We start from the raw sequence: 13,897 nt of genomic DNA on the forward strand, positions 1-13,897 counted from the left end.
ACTTTCAGGTGATGCACTGCAATTCTGGTAGAAGAAGCTGTGGGAAGAGTTCCCTGAAGGTTGCAGAACTTGCCTTGAAAACCCAACTGTTTTGCAATCAGGGGGCCCTGCTGAGCCTTCACAGCAACTTTGAGGAACTGAGAGGACGGCACTGATTTTCACCTAGGGAGCTGAGATTGCGTGGGAAGATGCTCTGGTTTTCCCCAGCCATGTCTGTGATGTCACATGTAGTGGAATTGCACTAACACTGCACGATGCAGTCTGGGAAAACAGCAGCTAGGAATATATTGATAGTTTTGCTCAACAGTTCCCATATCTCACTGCCAAATCCTAAACCTGACAGTGTGCAGGTCCCGAGTGGGGAGAAAGGAAGTGTAAGAAAGGAGAAGAAAACTGTTTCCAAGGTGCCTGGACCAGCTGAGGAATGCCTGCTCCCACAGCTGCTGCAGGTCTACTCCTAGAAGGGAAACAACGAGGAGGGGGAAGAGTAACTTTAGTAGCAGCCATTTATTTCATGGAAGCTAGGGATGAGCTTTTGAGAGCCTTTCCATTCCTCTTCTGCTGAACAAGGGCTATCCCATAGAATAGCATGCATTAATGGAAAATGTGACTGGTCTACCACTATTAAAATAATTTATATCTTATTCCTATAACAGAATAGATAGCAGCTTATTTCCCCCACTACCCCCTGCCTCATGTACTCCTCATTACTTCCCTCACCCCACCTGAAAGTGCCTTTGCGCTGTACTGAAAAAGTGGCAGGTGGTGCCACTGTCAGGCTTGGCTGCCTAAAGGAGCTTGCCAAGAAGTTGTCTCCTGCACCCCAGTTTGCCACACTCTCACTTAGAGTCCTGCCAAGCCATTGGACTCGCCAGCCCCTCCACTTCCCTCCCGCCTACTCTGTGACACCCCACGTCCAGCTGCCCTGCCCACCACTCCCCGCACCAAGCCCTGGGACCCTCCAGCAATGCTGCCATCCAAAGTCATCACAAAACCAAACACTTACTCACAAGATATAAATATCAAAACCATGATTTTCATTGTTTATAATTTCAAAATGAAACTTTCAAAACAGGAGAAAAGAACTTTTTGATTGTTCTGATTTTATTTACTTTTCTCCTGGTTATCAATTTGCACCGGTTTTGATAGCAACATTTTCTTCTCCAATTTGGATCAATTTTAAAAAAAGCCCAAAGCCCTTTCAAAGCAGGAAAATTTTCTGTCCAGTTTTACTGAAAATTAATAGGGTTTTTTGGCATGGACAATTTTACATTTATAATGTCAGTAGCTCCTAATGAACTTGAACAATAGGTGTGTTATGTGGACAGGATCTGATGGTCACAAGTAAAGGAGTTTTACTGAGTCCATCTTATTGAGTAAATACCTACCTAGAAAAAATTCAAGCAAAACAGATCTGTTTGCTTGTAAATTACCCACCTGGAAATTATTACTGTCTCGGCATATTAGGGTCATTGTAAGTAAATTCAGTACAAATTGACATTTTTTTGGTAAAGCCAAATGTATCTTCTTGATAAAAAAGAACCAGAAAGCCCAAAACATAAATATGAACGCGTCAATTTCAATCATACAATATAGCCTATGCAGGATTTCAGGGAGCCTCTGAACATTTTCTATTTAATTGTATAAATTTTCATTTTAATTGTTAAACTTTATGAACCAATAAGAACTTACTTTGGGGCTCTCAACATTTAATTTGCCTAGTTTAGTGCACACACCCTAATTACAGGTGCAAGCACTGCAAAGCACATATCATAGGGTAATCTCTTTTTAATTTGCTTAAATAAAAATTCCTCTATTATTTCTCTACAAGGCACCAGCCTTTATCATGTCCCTCATGTTCAACACAGTTTTGCTCGAGAAGTGATGTACTGAAGAGCATGCCGATCCCCACATTTGTCTCAGCGATTCTCCTGCAAATGTGCGTAACTTACAGGTATCTAAGTAAAGGAGCTGTCATTCCCAATGAAATCTGAGCTTGTTCTTTACCTGTTCATACTTTCCTACTGGAACTAAATATTCTGCAAGTCAGATTGTGCCCTGATTGCCTCTATGAGAAAGCCACCTCTTAAAACACTGCCTTGAGTAGGCCAGGTACAATACCAGCACTTTCCCACAGGGTTTCATATATGTAAGTGGGAGTAGAAACTGGCCCTACAACCCCATTATGAATCAGACAACGAACATAATGCACAACAAGATGCAAATGCAGCTCCCTCCCCAGAGCTGTGCCAGACTAACACGAGATGCACACTGAGAGTTCACCCACAAAAGAAAAAAAAGAGTATTTTCAAATTGAAATAGGAATTACTTTGCTGCAAATAAACTTTAGGGTTGTGCAAGGGTGGGAAACAAAAGTACTGCAAGAGTTCTTTCTTTTGTGAATAATATTTCTTTTGCTCCTACAGTACAACAGCATCCTCATTTTTCACCTGCTTTTTCTCAGTGGCAGAAGAGCAAGTGCAGAAGTGACACCGGTCAGCAGACAGGCAGCACGGCTGGTCAAGGAGTGGGAAGGATGGATGCAGAGAGAGGGGACCAGCCTTTGTGCGTTCCTGCCTGCTCTCTATTTCTGGAAATGCCAAACTGGAGAGAAGGAAAGAATGGGAAATCATGCAAACAGGGACACTCACCTTTCTGCTACTTTGGACATCTTTAAACAATGTCTCTCTATCTGCACATTCAGGAAAGTTATCTGAAGAGAGAGATGACAAGGACATTAACAATCCATCAGCTCTACAGCATGCATTGACAATATCCTAATACACTATTGATTTCTCTTTCCAAACAGCTAGAAAGTAACTCAGAAGGAAATGGGACCCTTCCCTAGGTATTAGAAGAAACTTATTAATTGCTTCCAACAGGAATCTCCATTTCCTATGGCAAAGCCCCAGGGGAAGCTTCAGAGGACCTAATTAAAAGTAGGAAAGGCACGTATTTGGGGCCGAGGTTCCTAGACTACTCAGGGTGCAATATGATCCCCTTTTTACACCACACTCCTCTCTTCCATTTCTCTGACTGGCACCACAAGACCAATAAAGGCTTTACAGCACATTAGCACTCTGCTATGAACTAGTTTTTCACAGCACCCTGGCAGCCTATGTTGCCTATGATGGAAAAGGTCAAGGAATTTAGTGTTCAGGTTTAGTTCAGAAGACGATCCTAAAACTGGCTGCCTAAAAAACATGTTTAAAGCTGCCTTTATTAAAACGCTGACCTTGTGACTCCTGTCTGTACTTCAGTGTGCTGCTGCTTGTTGCAGGAAAGTAATTTTGAGGGACAGCTCCCTGGGTCAGGGCAAGGATGTGCGAGTTGGCTGGCCATTCCTTGGAGTGATTGTGCAAATAACTTTTTCCTAGTTCCCCAAAAGCTCTGACTGTACGGTCTAACAGTCACACACCAAACGATGCCTTTCCTCACCACCCGTCCCCAGCCTGTGCCCCAGTATGCCAGCTTCTTCCCTAGCCTTTGTCACTGCCCATTTTTCAGGCACCCTCAGTGAACTGGAAATTAATCTGTCTGCTGGTCCACAGACAGAGTAACAGCAGATTCAAAGGTCAGTATTATGCATAACACATATCATCATACAACTGCACTGTTCAATGAATCTATCTATCTATCTAATTAAATACTTCTTTACATAAAGTATGTGAGAATCAAGGACAGGTAAAGCATACAATTGGTTTTGCTGGTATCTCAAAAACTGTATATGCTTTTTTCTTTTTTTTTTTTCTTTTTTTCTTTCTTTTTTCTCCAGATATCAATTCTCAGAAGTTGCCACCTAGCCATCTACTTACTTGTTTCCGGACATCCTCTTTTGTAGTTTTGCGTACAGGTTGGGAGGGCATGTGTACAGGGCTTTGGGGCTGAGACTCCTCAGTAACCCCGTATACAGACTGTGAGGAACCAATAAACAAACAGAAGAGATTACAGCATTTCCCTCTGTCATGCAATGAGGCAAAATGCAGTATGCAAAGCACTAAAATAACAACCAGCAACTTCCTACTGTTTATATCCACACAGGTCAATAATCATTCAGCCTGGAGCAAAATTTACAGATCAGACAGTGCTTGCAGACACCTGCACTTGGAAGGTCTGCAGGCATGTTAAGAAAAGAGATTATTTTAAATGTTAAAATGTAGCTGATAATTTTGAGGGGCTCTGAAGGCTTTGTGTCAATGCTTGCAGGATGAACACTGCGAGTGGTCACTGTTGTGAACCAAGTGGAGAAAGAAAAGACTAGAAACTAACCCTATGGCATTTTCTTTCACTTGGTTTAATTTCTTGTTGTAAAACTACACATCGAAGAAAGTTCTTAACCAGGTGTCAATAGGTCACGTTCATGTGAACCTTTCTAAACAAATACCTTCAGATTGAGTTGTAGCCATTCATTTTCAGGACAGAAACCTGCACTGACAGTAATACCAGTTACCTTTTCAATTAGTGTTTTTTATTCAAAATTTATAGGAGACATATGAACAGCTCTGCTGCAATATAACTACCAATGGAAGTTCAGGAGTCTGGTGTCCCCTCTAAAACAGGTAACAAGTGACAGGACAAGAGGAAATGGCCTCAAGTGGTGCCAGGGAAGATTTAGGCTGGGTATTAGGAAAAATATCTTAACTGAAAGAGTTATCAAGCACTGAGAAATGCTGTCCAGGGAAGTGGTTGAGTCACTGTCCCTGGAGGTATTTAAAAGATCTGTAGGCGCAGCAGCTGGGGACACGGCTTAGTGGAGGACTTGGCAGTGTTAGCTTTACAGTTGGTCTCGATGATCTTAAGGGTCTTTTCCAACCTAAACGATTCTGACTTTATATACATAGAAGAGCTATAACTTTCTGGAAGTCCAAGACACCCAAGTTGCTAATGATCCAGCCTTTGAAATGATTAAGGCTGGTAAACAGCTCTGAAAAACCTGTGCCCAAATAATTTCTGAAAATGGGACCTAGGTACTTTTGCCAATTCTTTTTAATTTTACAGGAGGGCAGAGCCAGCAGACATCTGGGACTCAGAGCTCCTTAATGACCTTCTCAGCTCTACTCACCATCCAGTCTGTACTACTATGCTGGTAAAATGGGAATAGCAAATTCACCAATCAGAACAAAATGAACTGATATTTGAAAAACACTTTTATTGGTTCCTATTGAGTAAGTCTGATATACTGTAGGTGTTAAGTGTGATTTACATTAGAAACAAAATAAAACAAACCACAATAATCCCCTGCAAAAGAAACCAAAACCAGAAACTCAAACTGACCTTTTTCACCTTCTGTGGGTTTTTCATACGGCGACACTTTCTAATGTCCATTTCTGTGGTGTTCACACAGCCCGGCTGAAAAGAGATGGTAATCGTATTACTCCTCTGTTCGCTATCTTCATGCTACCTTACCTTTCTAAAATATACAATTAGATCTTGTCCAAAACCCCTTCCTGAAGTTTGTGTCCCATAAATTATCCTTGCTAAGCAAGAGACTGCACATACCCAAAGTTGGCATCTCAGCATCCAATCCATTTACTCATAACTTTGGCACCAAAAGGAAATATCTCAGCTAAGACGGGAGCTTTTTCTAGCAAGTTTGAGCCAGACTGGGTAAGCTGTTTTTCTTTTGTACGTATAAACAATCTTCAAAAGTTCACATTTATCATATATTTCCAAATCAATAGTTCCATGCATGCACAAGCCTAGAATGTCTAAAATAATCTTGTAGACACTTGGTGTGTTTTGAAGTGTGAGGAAAATCCATGTGGTGATTTTAAAGGCAGTGTTTTTGTGCATGGCACAGTGCTTACTAGTATTAAAACTTCGCTGTCACAACATGGAAAGTCTCATAATTCAAAATGAAGCTTTACCACAGGCCTGTGCACATCCCAGAATGCTCTTTCCTGGCTGTCCAAGATCTTTCTTTCTGTTTTATCCTTTTTCCTGTCGATTCTGAAAACAAAAGCATAAACATATGAGTCAGTGTACAAGTAATGCTTTCTTCTTTTGTTACAGTTCCTAGCTGGGGTCTTTAACCCCATCAGAAAAAAACAACCAACACCCAGAAATCCACCTTTTTTAACAGCAATGCCACCCTCCCACTTGCAAGGCCATGTGCCATGAACAAAACATCACTGACCTTTATTCCAATATGTGTTAAAAAAGATTCTCCTACGAACGTGGAAAATTTATTTTGACATCTCTTTTCATCTGGTGAGGAAAACAACTTTTCCCAATACTCTGTTCCCAGACCCTGATTTGACAAGCTGGGGAAGTTCATGGGTTTGGCTCTGTCAGAAGCCCCACTGGAACCTCTTTACGCCAGGTGAAGCTCTGGGCTGGAGCTGGACAGAGCTCCACATCAGGAGGTCTCATCGTACCCCAGTGCCCCAGCAGCACCACTGGCATTCCCAGCAGCAACAGCAAGAGCAGCACTTGTGTCCCTCCTTAACAGCTTTGAACCCTAAAACCTGCTCCACCCCCATGCCCCAGTGTTGGCAGAGCAAGGGATGGCACCACGAGTGACGGGAGCTGAGCTCGCTGCATGGCCCCAAGCAAGCCAGCACTCGCCCAAGAGACACATGGTTGGGCACCTCAGTAACTCAGTAAATTCAGCCCTGATGCAGCCAGTGGATTGACTCGCTCAGAGCACCATATGACAGGCCACCCGAGGCTGTTCAATGCAACTGTTCCCCTATTTCTTGACAGCACTGAGCAATCTACCTCTGGTACTTCGCTCCCGCGCTCAGCCCTACACGTGAGCACAGCAAAGTCTCCACTGGCAGCAAGGCAGGCTGCAGGGAGACTGGCTGAGGCACGGGGAAGAAGGAACTGCCTCTCCTTCCAGAGCAGGATTGAAAAGCTGACAGTGTCCCTGTACTGGTTTCCCACATTGCTGCCACCCAGGGAAATCAAAGCAGTGAGGAAAAACCCCACACCAGCTGGGATTTGTGACCACCAGGTACTCTCCCTCTGTTTTTTGTTTGGAGGGGCAGTGATCCTTGGCAAAGTCTGTGCTAGAAATGTACCAAGAGGACAGGAAACAGCGGACTGAAACTGAAATTTCTGAACACCCCTCCCCACAAAAAGCCCAAGTCCTCCACAGTTCAGTATCACTCTCTGAATATCTCCCCACACAAGGCTGAGATGAGAAACCAGCGCTGCAGTGGCTCTGTACCCACACAAAGACAGAGCAGCTGCCGTACTGCACTGAGGACACAAGCACAGACACCCAGCCCCAAACTACTTTTTCTGAGTGAGTCCTTCACACCTGGCCAAAGAGGACGATTAAGTCTTCTGCCAGCCTTACACCACACACTGCACGCAAACGGGAGGGAGTCTTTGGAGGCCTCATGATCACCTTCATGGGGACTTTGTGCTCGACCCAAGTTCTCGGTTCATGTCCCCAGACTTACTGGTAACTCAGTATTTCACATTTTAAACTGAAGACACAACATAGACGCTCTGTGGCTGCAGTTTCTGAGCAATGTAGGTATAGCAATGGAAATCCTGTGTGTGCAAACACAGACATGGAAGGTGGAGCAGAACTTGATAAGCAGGAGGAATGCTTTCAGGTAATTTTGGTTTGTTTTCCTGTTTAGTTAACTCAGGACCATGAATTACACTGTGAAGTTCAGCCCTGCCTTGTTGGGAACCTAACCTGATGACTGAACCATTATTTGAACTGGGAACCAAGAAGCTGAAACTAGCCAGCAAAAAAAGTTGATAGTGGCCAGTCCACACTTAAGTTTCAAAGAAAACAGAAAGGAGAAAAGACAAGTAAGCAACAGAGATCATATAAAGAATCTGATATTTACATTTCTTTCTTAGGTAATAATTGTATGTTGTAGACAGAATGCAGAATTTTGTTTTGACTTAGATTTTCTTTTTTCATCTTAGCAATAAACCTTTAAGTAACTGGAAGTACAATTGCTATTGTAACTTCTAATTTTCTCTTCCAAACAGAACACTGGTATTCTGGTTGGAAAAAATCCCTTAATTACCTTGTAATTTAAAAGATAATTACCACATACTTAAATAGCGCATAATTACAATGTTATTAACCAAAGAATTAATCTAAATTCCAAAGGGTTAATCAAAGACAGAGACATATACCTCAGCCACACCCTCAAGAAACGATGCTCCTTAATTTTTTATCATCTAATGCTGAAAAAGCAAATTCCTTCTAATGGTACAGAGTGCCAGTACTGGTGTTCTCACGTGCCATGTTCACCAACCTTTCCATTTTATAGGTGGCAACTACACGCACAAAATGGACACGGAAGGTTTTAGGCACTAGTGTGCAACCCTGCCCCATATTCATTTTGCAGCAATAATGAAAAACATTGAAAGGCTTAAAACTGTTTTCACAGGGGAAGATGAGAAAAAAAAAATAGAGTTCGATTATGAGCAGAGGATAGGAAAACCCCAAATACTAAATCTGAGTAAGTTTCACATTAAGTTGTAACCAATTCTCCACACTAATTTAGTAGCACAAGGTGGACTGCAGAGGGCAGAGGTACAATGAAGTCAACTGAGCGTTGGTATAAATGAGAAAACCAAATCCAGTCTGATGTAAATACCACCCTCATAATCACTTTGAAGTGGCACTGTTTTAAAACTCAGAAATACCTTACCAGCCTAGAGTAACACAGACAGATGACAAAGTTATGTTCTTTCCACTTACACAAACCAGAAATACTACACAAAAGCAGAAGCAGAACGGGCAAGTGAATTGCCCACGCTGCCATGGTGAATTCCGGCTCAGGAGCTCCTGACCAACATTTCCATGTACAGATAATTAAACCCATCTTTCAGGCTCTGGCACAAACCTTCAGAATTGGCTCTCTTGTTTCTAGTCTGCCAGCGATTAAAATTCACCAACACCTTCTGAGCTTAGTCACAGTAAAGACTTTGACAAAGAAGTTTTATCTGTACAGAATCCCCTTCCCTTCACAGCTCTAAATAGTGGTGTGGTTCAGTGCTTCAGGTTTACTCACTTCACTTGGGCCTCAGCTTGCATGAAGATGAATTCCCACTTTCTTGCAAACGCTCTCTGAAGTCTTGCTAAGTTTTCCTGTCAAAAGATGAAAATAGTAAGAACTAATCCCCGTAATTACAACAACTGTTTAAGAGCACAGTTAGCATGGCAGGTGTTTTATTCAATTTATATATTTTTTTAAGCTGGAAAACTCAAGACACAAAGTCAATATTGGTTTCAGGTGAACTCTCTTGCAGGCAAAGCAAGGCTGTAACACATCCTTTCAGGCTGCAGCCCCATAGCTGCAGCCAAGAGGGCCCTGTCAGGGATAAGTAATGGAGTGTGATGAAGACAGCTTAAGCTCTACTATGAAAATAATGATGGACTTGTTCCCAAAAGATAACACTGAGAAGCTCTGTGAAGCTGATGACTTTCATTTCTGATAGCAGATGGCTGCCACCTGCATGTTTTCCTCACATCCCCACTTTCCCTTCCTCCCCCCACTGCTCTTTTCTCTTCAGGCTTTTGCTAAGGTGCAAAGCCTGAGCATCCCTTGCTTTGCTCAGTCCTGGTCGCCGCTGAGAGCCTTTCGCAGCTGCACAGCACTGAAGGCTGGGGATTGCCAGGATGATTCACAAAAGGAAATAGCTTGTTTGTCTGAACAATGAACGTATCTAACTGCAAAGACTGAGCCCAGATGCAGCCTTGCTCTACGCCTGAGTAAAAGCTCTGGTCCAGATCCATTACAGAGAGTGTTGTGATTTGAACACTTGGAGGTGGATGTGACTTCGTCACAGCTCAAGGTCAAACTCTGGACATGGCCAGAACCTCAGGCTCAAATGGCACCCTGAAGTCACATATCCACACCCACTCTGAGAAGGAGGCCTATGAGACCATTAAGCTGATGCTCTTCTCCATTATAGCTGGTTCAACTATTGCAAATTTTCATTGAAAATGAACACTATTAGTTCTACTGCTGTTCTTTTTATACCAATTCCCTTTATTTCAAGAAAGTGCTTAAGTGCATGCATTTCACTGCTAGAAGAAATCTTCCTATTATTTACTATAAACACATGTATAACACAAGGCATAAAGCTTGGCCCTGATATACCAACTCCATGTAAGAGTTTTAGTCCATATACACAGAAGAAAACAGCTAAGCAAATGATTTATAACTGTGCTGAAATGTGATAATTTCCTTAACTGTGGCGACAAGGAAGAACTACTTGAAATTATCTGCAAAACCAATTTTTTGTGTGTTTCTTGTTTTAAAATTTTGTTCTAAATTATGTTCACATGTGCCCTCTGGAGTAAATATGCCGAAGCCAATGAAACATCACCAATTAAAGCAATATTTGAATTGTGCATATGTTTGGCCAATTAAAAACGAAATTGAATGCAACTATGCAAGCTTAAGCCTATCTTCAAGAGCCCTGCTCTACCAATATAAATGGGGATTATCTATGAACGCTGCAAGCAGAACCTAAAAATAAAAAGATGTCCCCTGAGATGCTTTGTAGAGATTCTTTTTGGGAACTCTGGGTCAGTACTGATGTCTACAGAGGAGCATTCTCAAAAATGTGTACTAGATGTACATGGCTCCTTCCCACCCCCGTAAGCCTGTTTCTCTCACTTGTGCTTACATCTCCATTGCTGGATCTGCTTCAGCTCCCATAATGACTAGGAAGAGTCAGTGCCATTCTTATCTGATTGTCTCTAATTAACAGAACAAAGTTTGAATGCAGAAGTAATCTCTAATTGTGCAATGCAATATTCACAAGAAAAATGAGAGACTGCCAAGATCTAATTATTTGCCATCACTGGAGCATTGCTACTCTCAGTAGACAATGATGTGCAAAAGTACTTAGCCATAGCCTCGCTGCATGTGTGTGGGAGTGTGTGCGCTGCTGAACAGCCTTTTGTTGCTTTATGATAGATCTTTAGAGTACTTACAGTTAATTGGTTGGCTGTGAGCAATTTTAATGGTTTTAATAATGAAATCAGCAATATGCAGAAGAGAAAACTCAGCAAAAGGATGTGTAAGTGCATGCAGATTATTATATTCTTTCCTTTATGCCTGTACTTCAAGATTAGAACTCTTGGGAACTCTGGATGCATTTCCAGGGTGGACTAGATAAGTGGCAATTTTTGCATGCTCTTCACGAAAGGACCAAATGGCATATATATGTATCCATGTACACAGAAGTTCCAAAATGTAGATGGAAGAGGTCCATTCTTGGAACAAAATCCCAAAATACATGGAATATAAATGTTTTCATTGTAATAAACATGAACACAGAAGTCCACTAGAACCAGCTTTGGAAAACAACCCCTCCAACGAAAAAATCCACATTTGAAATTCAGCTGTCAAGCTAGTAAACAAAAAAAGTCAGTATGATACCAAGAAAAACTGAGCTGGTCAGAGTGTCACACTGCTGGTATTCAAAGAAACTCGCATCAGCCCTGCCCCTCTTGCCTCTGTCTTCCCACTCCTCTCCACCCAAACCCTGCAAAATCTGAAGCCAAGGTAGGGGACATTTTTATGACTCATCATTTCATAACAGTAAACATGCCTTGAATAAGCTTGGAGTCAGTTTTTTACATGACATATTGAAAACAGTCCAAGTCTAGTATCTGAAAACTTTCTTAACTAGATGGGTCAATGGCTTTTTAATTGCCCAGCAATGCACCTGAAAATCCATCAATTCCATGTGTCAATATCTGCTATATAAACCAGGAACTGTTAACTGGAAACAGGAAAACAAGGTAAACTTCTGTGTAATTTGCCCCAATCTTGGAGGTCTGGCTATACCACAGACACTTTACAGTGGGACACGGCAAAGCCAGGGCCATTCCCCAGTCATGTTTCTGATGTCTCCAGATCAGCCTTCACATGATTCTGACAACTGAAAAAAAGACACAGTAAAGGCTGACCCCAAAGCACAAATAGCAGCATTCAGTTGGCAAGCAAAGCTCTCCCTGAACCCCCCAGCTTTAAACTCTAGCAGCAGTGTACCTACGGCTTCATAATCCGCCAGCTCCAGCCGAGCTTTGTTCTGCATGGTCCGTTTGCAAAGATAGATGGCTAAAGGGAGAAACAGAATGGAAAACAATTACAGACAGATTATTAGTACTAGACCTTAAACCAGAAAAAAGTGGTCCATGCACTGTTCATTCTCATCAGAAAGCAATGTGAGCCAAGGAATGAGGGCTGAATACCCAGCTGACATTACCCACTAGTAATCTCAGAGGCCTTAAACATCTGGGACATCTCATTTAGAAGTGCTGAGAGTGGATGCCAGGACCTAACAAGATGTCTGAGAAAGGCACAATTGCTTCTGGGGCTGGTAAAAGACTTAGTATTAGCAACCTGTTCCCCTCAGTACTTTGAGAACATGCCTGCCAAAGTGAGCAGCCCTGCACTTCTTTTCCCCTTTTGTTGAAAAAAAAAAATATATTCAGGATATCACAAAGAAAACAGAAATACAGGCCAGATCTTATTAAAGGTACGGTATGAACATCTTCGATATGTTCCATCCACTTATTCTACAGATTTTAAATGGTTAAGAAAAGCCTTCTCACATTTCACCATAGGCAGACACTGCAGAAATTGATGTGGTTTGGGATTCTGAGGGTAAAGATGAGCCCAATGCACAACACCAAACCAGTCCCAGGCTGCCTTCTGGGAAACCCTCAGCTGAACTTGCTAGGTCACCTCATTTCCATTACAGGCTGAAACACAAGGAACCCAGCACACCCTGAGTATACAGCCAGGTCCGAACAATGTAATAGAGGTCCAGTGCTCTCATTCTGGGATGAATCTAGACATGAATTTTATAGCTTCCTTGTGTTTTGCTCATGCTGCAGGGCCAGGTACCTATTGTCCAACAGTGTACCAAACCAGAGCAGGGCAAAAGCCAAAGCAAGCATCATCTACAGAAAACTGTAATAAATCTTTTTCAGCTTTTTTTATGAAAACCAGGGGATTCGGGTCCATGGGTAAATACAGTTTTTTGACACCTTCATATAGGTTTTTCATTGGAAACCTCTCCTTCCACTGAAAATATATGAAAAAAAACCCAGTGCTACTCATGTAATTCTATAATTCTGATGTTATTCCTTTAATTCTAACATTCATATAATGAGATAATATTATTCATGGTAAACAGAGCTGATCAGTTATATATGTTTATACATCTCAAGGGCAGTTTCCTCTGCAAGCCATGTACAACACCAAATAAAGTGTGAGTCAGTCATCTCACAGTTTTCTTCATGCTAGGCAGTGACCTGCCCATTAGCAAGTTAGTTCCTGCCCTGTGAGTGGATCCATGCAAATAAAAAAAGTACGAAGTGCTGCTGGGATTTCAGTTTTATTTGGGTCTACTGCTAGTTTGGGATTAATTCTGGGAAGACCCCATCTGTACAGACCTCTGATATGCAAAGACTGATTACAAGCATATGCTAGAGCTTTCTGGGACAGATGAAAATCTGTCACTCCAGGGCTCAGAGCTAATGCAGCTGCAGCTTGTCCAGCTGTAGGCCAGCTCATACAGGGCTATATTTTGAGGTGTACTGCTCCACTCGATGCCCCTGCAGCACAATAATCTGACTGTGAAACCAGTTATTTATCAGATACTATAGGAAAAATCAAAACTTCCCTCTTCAGATTGTTATTCTGATATTGACAGAATACATATTTGGCACAGTTCAGACAGTTATATATGGTGACTGTAAAATCTGGACAGTGTTTTGCATATAATGAACAGCATCATGTTTTCTCCTAAGCAGTTCCCTTACTGGGATAAACACATAAGTCTGTGTTATCTTCCCTGCAGATGAGAGCTCCAAATGAACTATCACATGACAGACACCATCGGAGGCTACTTCTCCACCCCAGCAAATGATTTCCAGAATCCATAA

General features: G+C 42.0%; 1 protein-coding gene across 3 annotated transcripts in view; it reads right to left on the reverse strand.

Moving 5' to 3' along the window:
• Window positions 1-13,897, reverse strand: part of RGS6 (regulator of G protein signaling 6) — a 280,436-nt gene that overhangs the window by 54,199 nt on the left and 212,340 nt on the right. For all 3 annotated transcript variants that reach the window (XM_037395325.1, XM_037395323.1, XM_037395324.1), the window contains exons 7-12: window positions 11,998-12,062; window positions 8,997-9,073; window positions 5,868-5,949; window positions 5,275-5,349; window positions 3,816-3,914; window positions 2,652-2,713 (exon numbers count right to left, since the gene is read on the reverse strand). In XM_037395325.1, coding sequence (XP_037251222.1) covers window positions 2,652-2,713; window positions 3,816-3,914; window positions 5,275-5,349; window positions 5,868-5,949; window positions 8,997-9,073; window positions 11,998-12,062 — 460 coding nt within the window. The remainder of the gene's footprint in view (window positions 1-2,651; window positions 2,714-3,815; window positions 3,915-5,274; window positions 5,350-5,867; window positions 5,950-8,996; window positions 9,074-11,997; window positions 12,063-13,897) is intronic.

Source organism: Falco rusticolus, chromosome 7 (assembly GCF_015220075.1).
Source record: "Falco rusticolus isolate bFalRus1 chromosome 7, bFalRus1.pri, whole genome shotgun sequence".
NCBI classification, from domain to species: domain Eukaryota; kingdom Metazoa; phylum Chordata; class Aves; order Falconiformes; family Falconidae; genus Falco; species Falco rusticolus.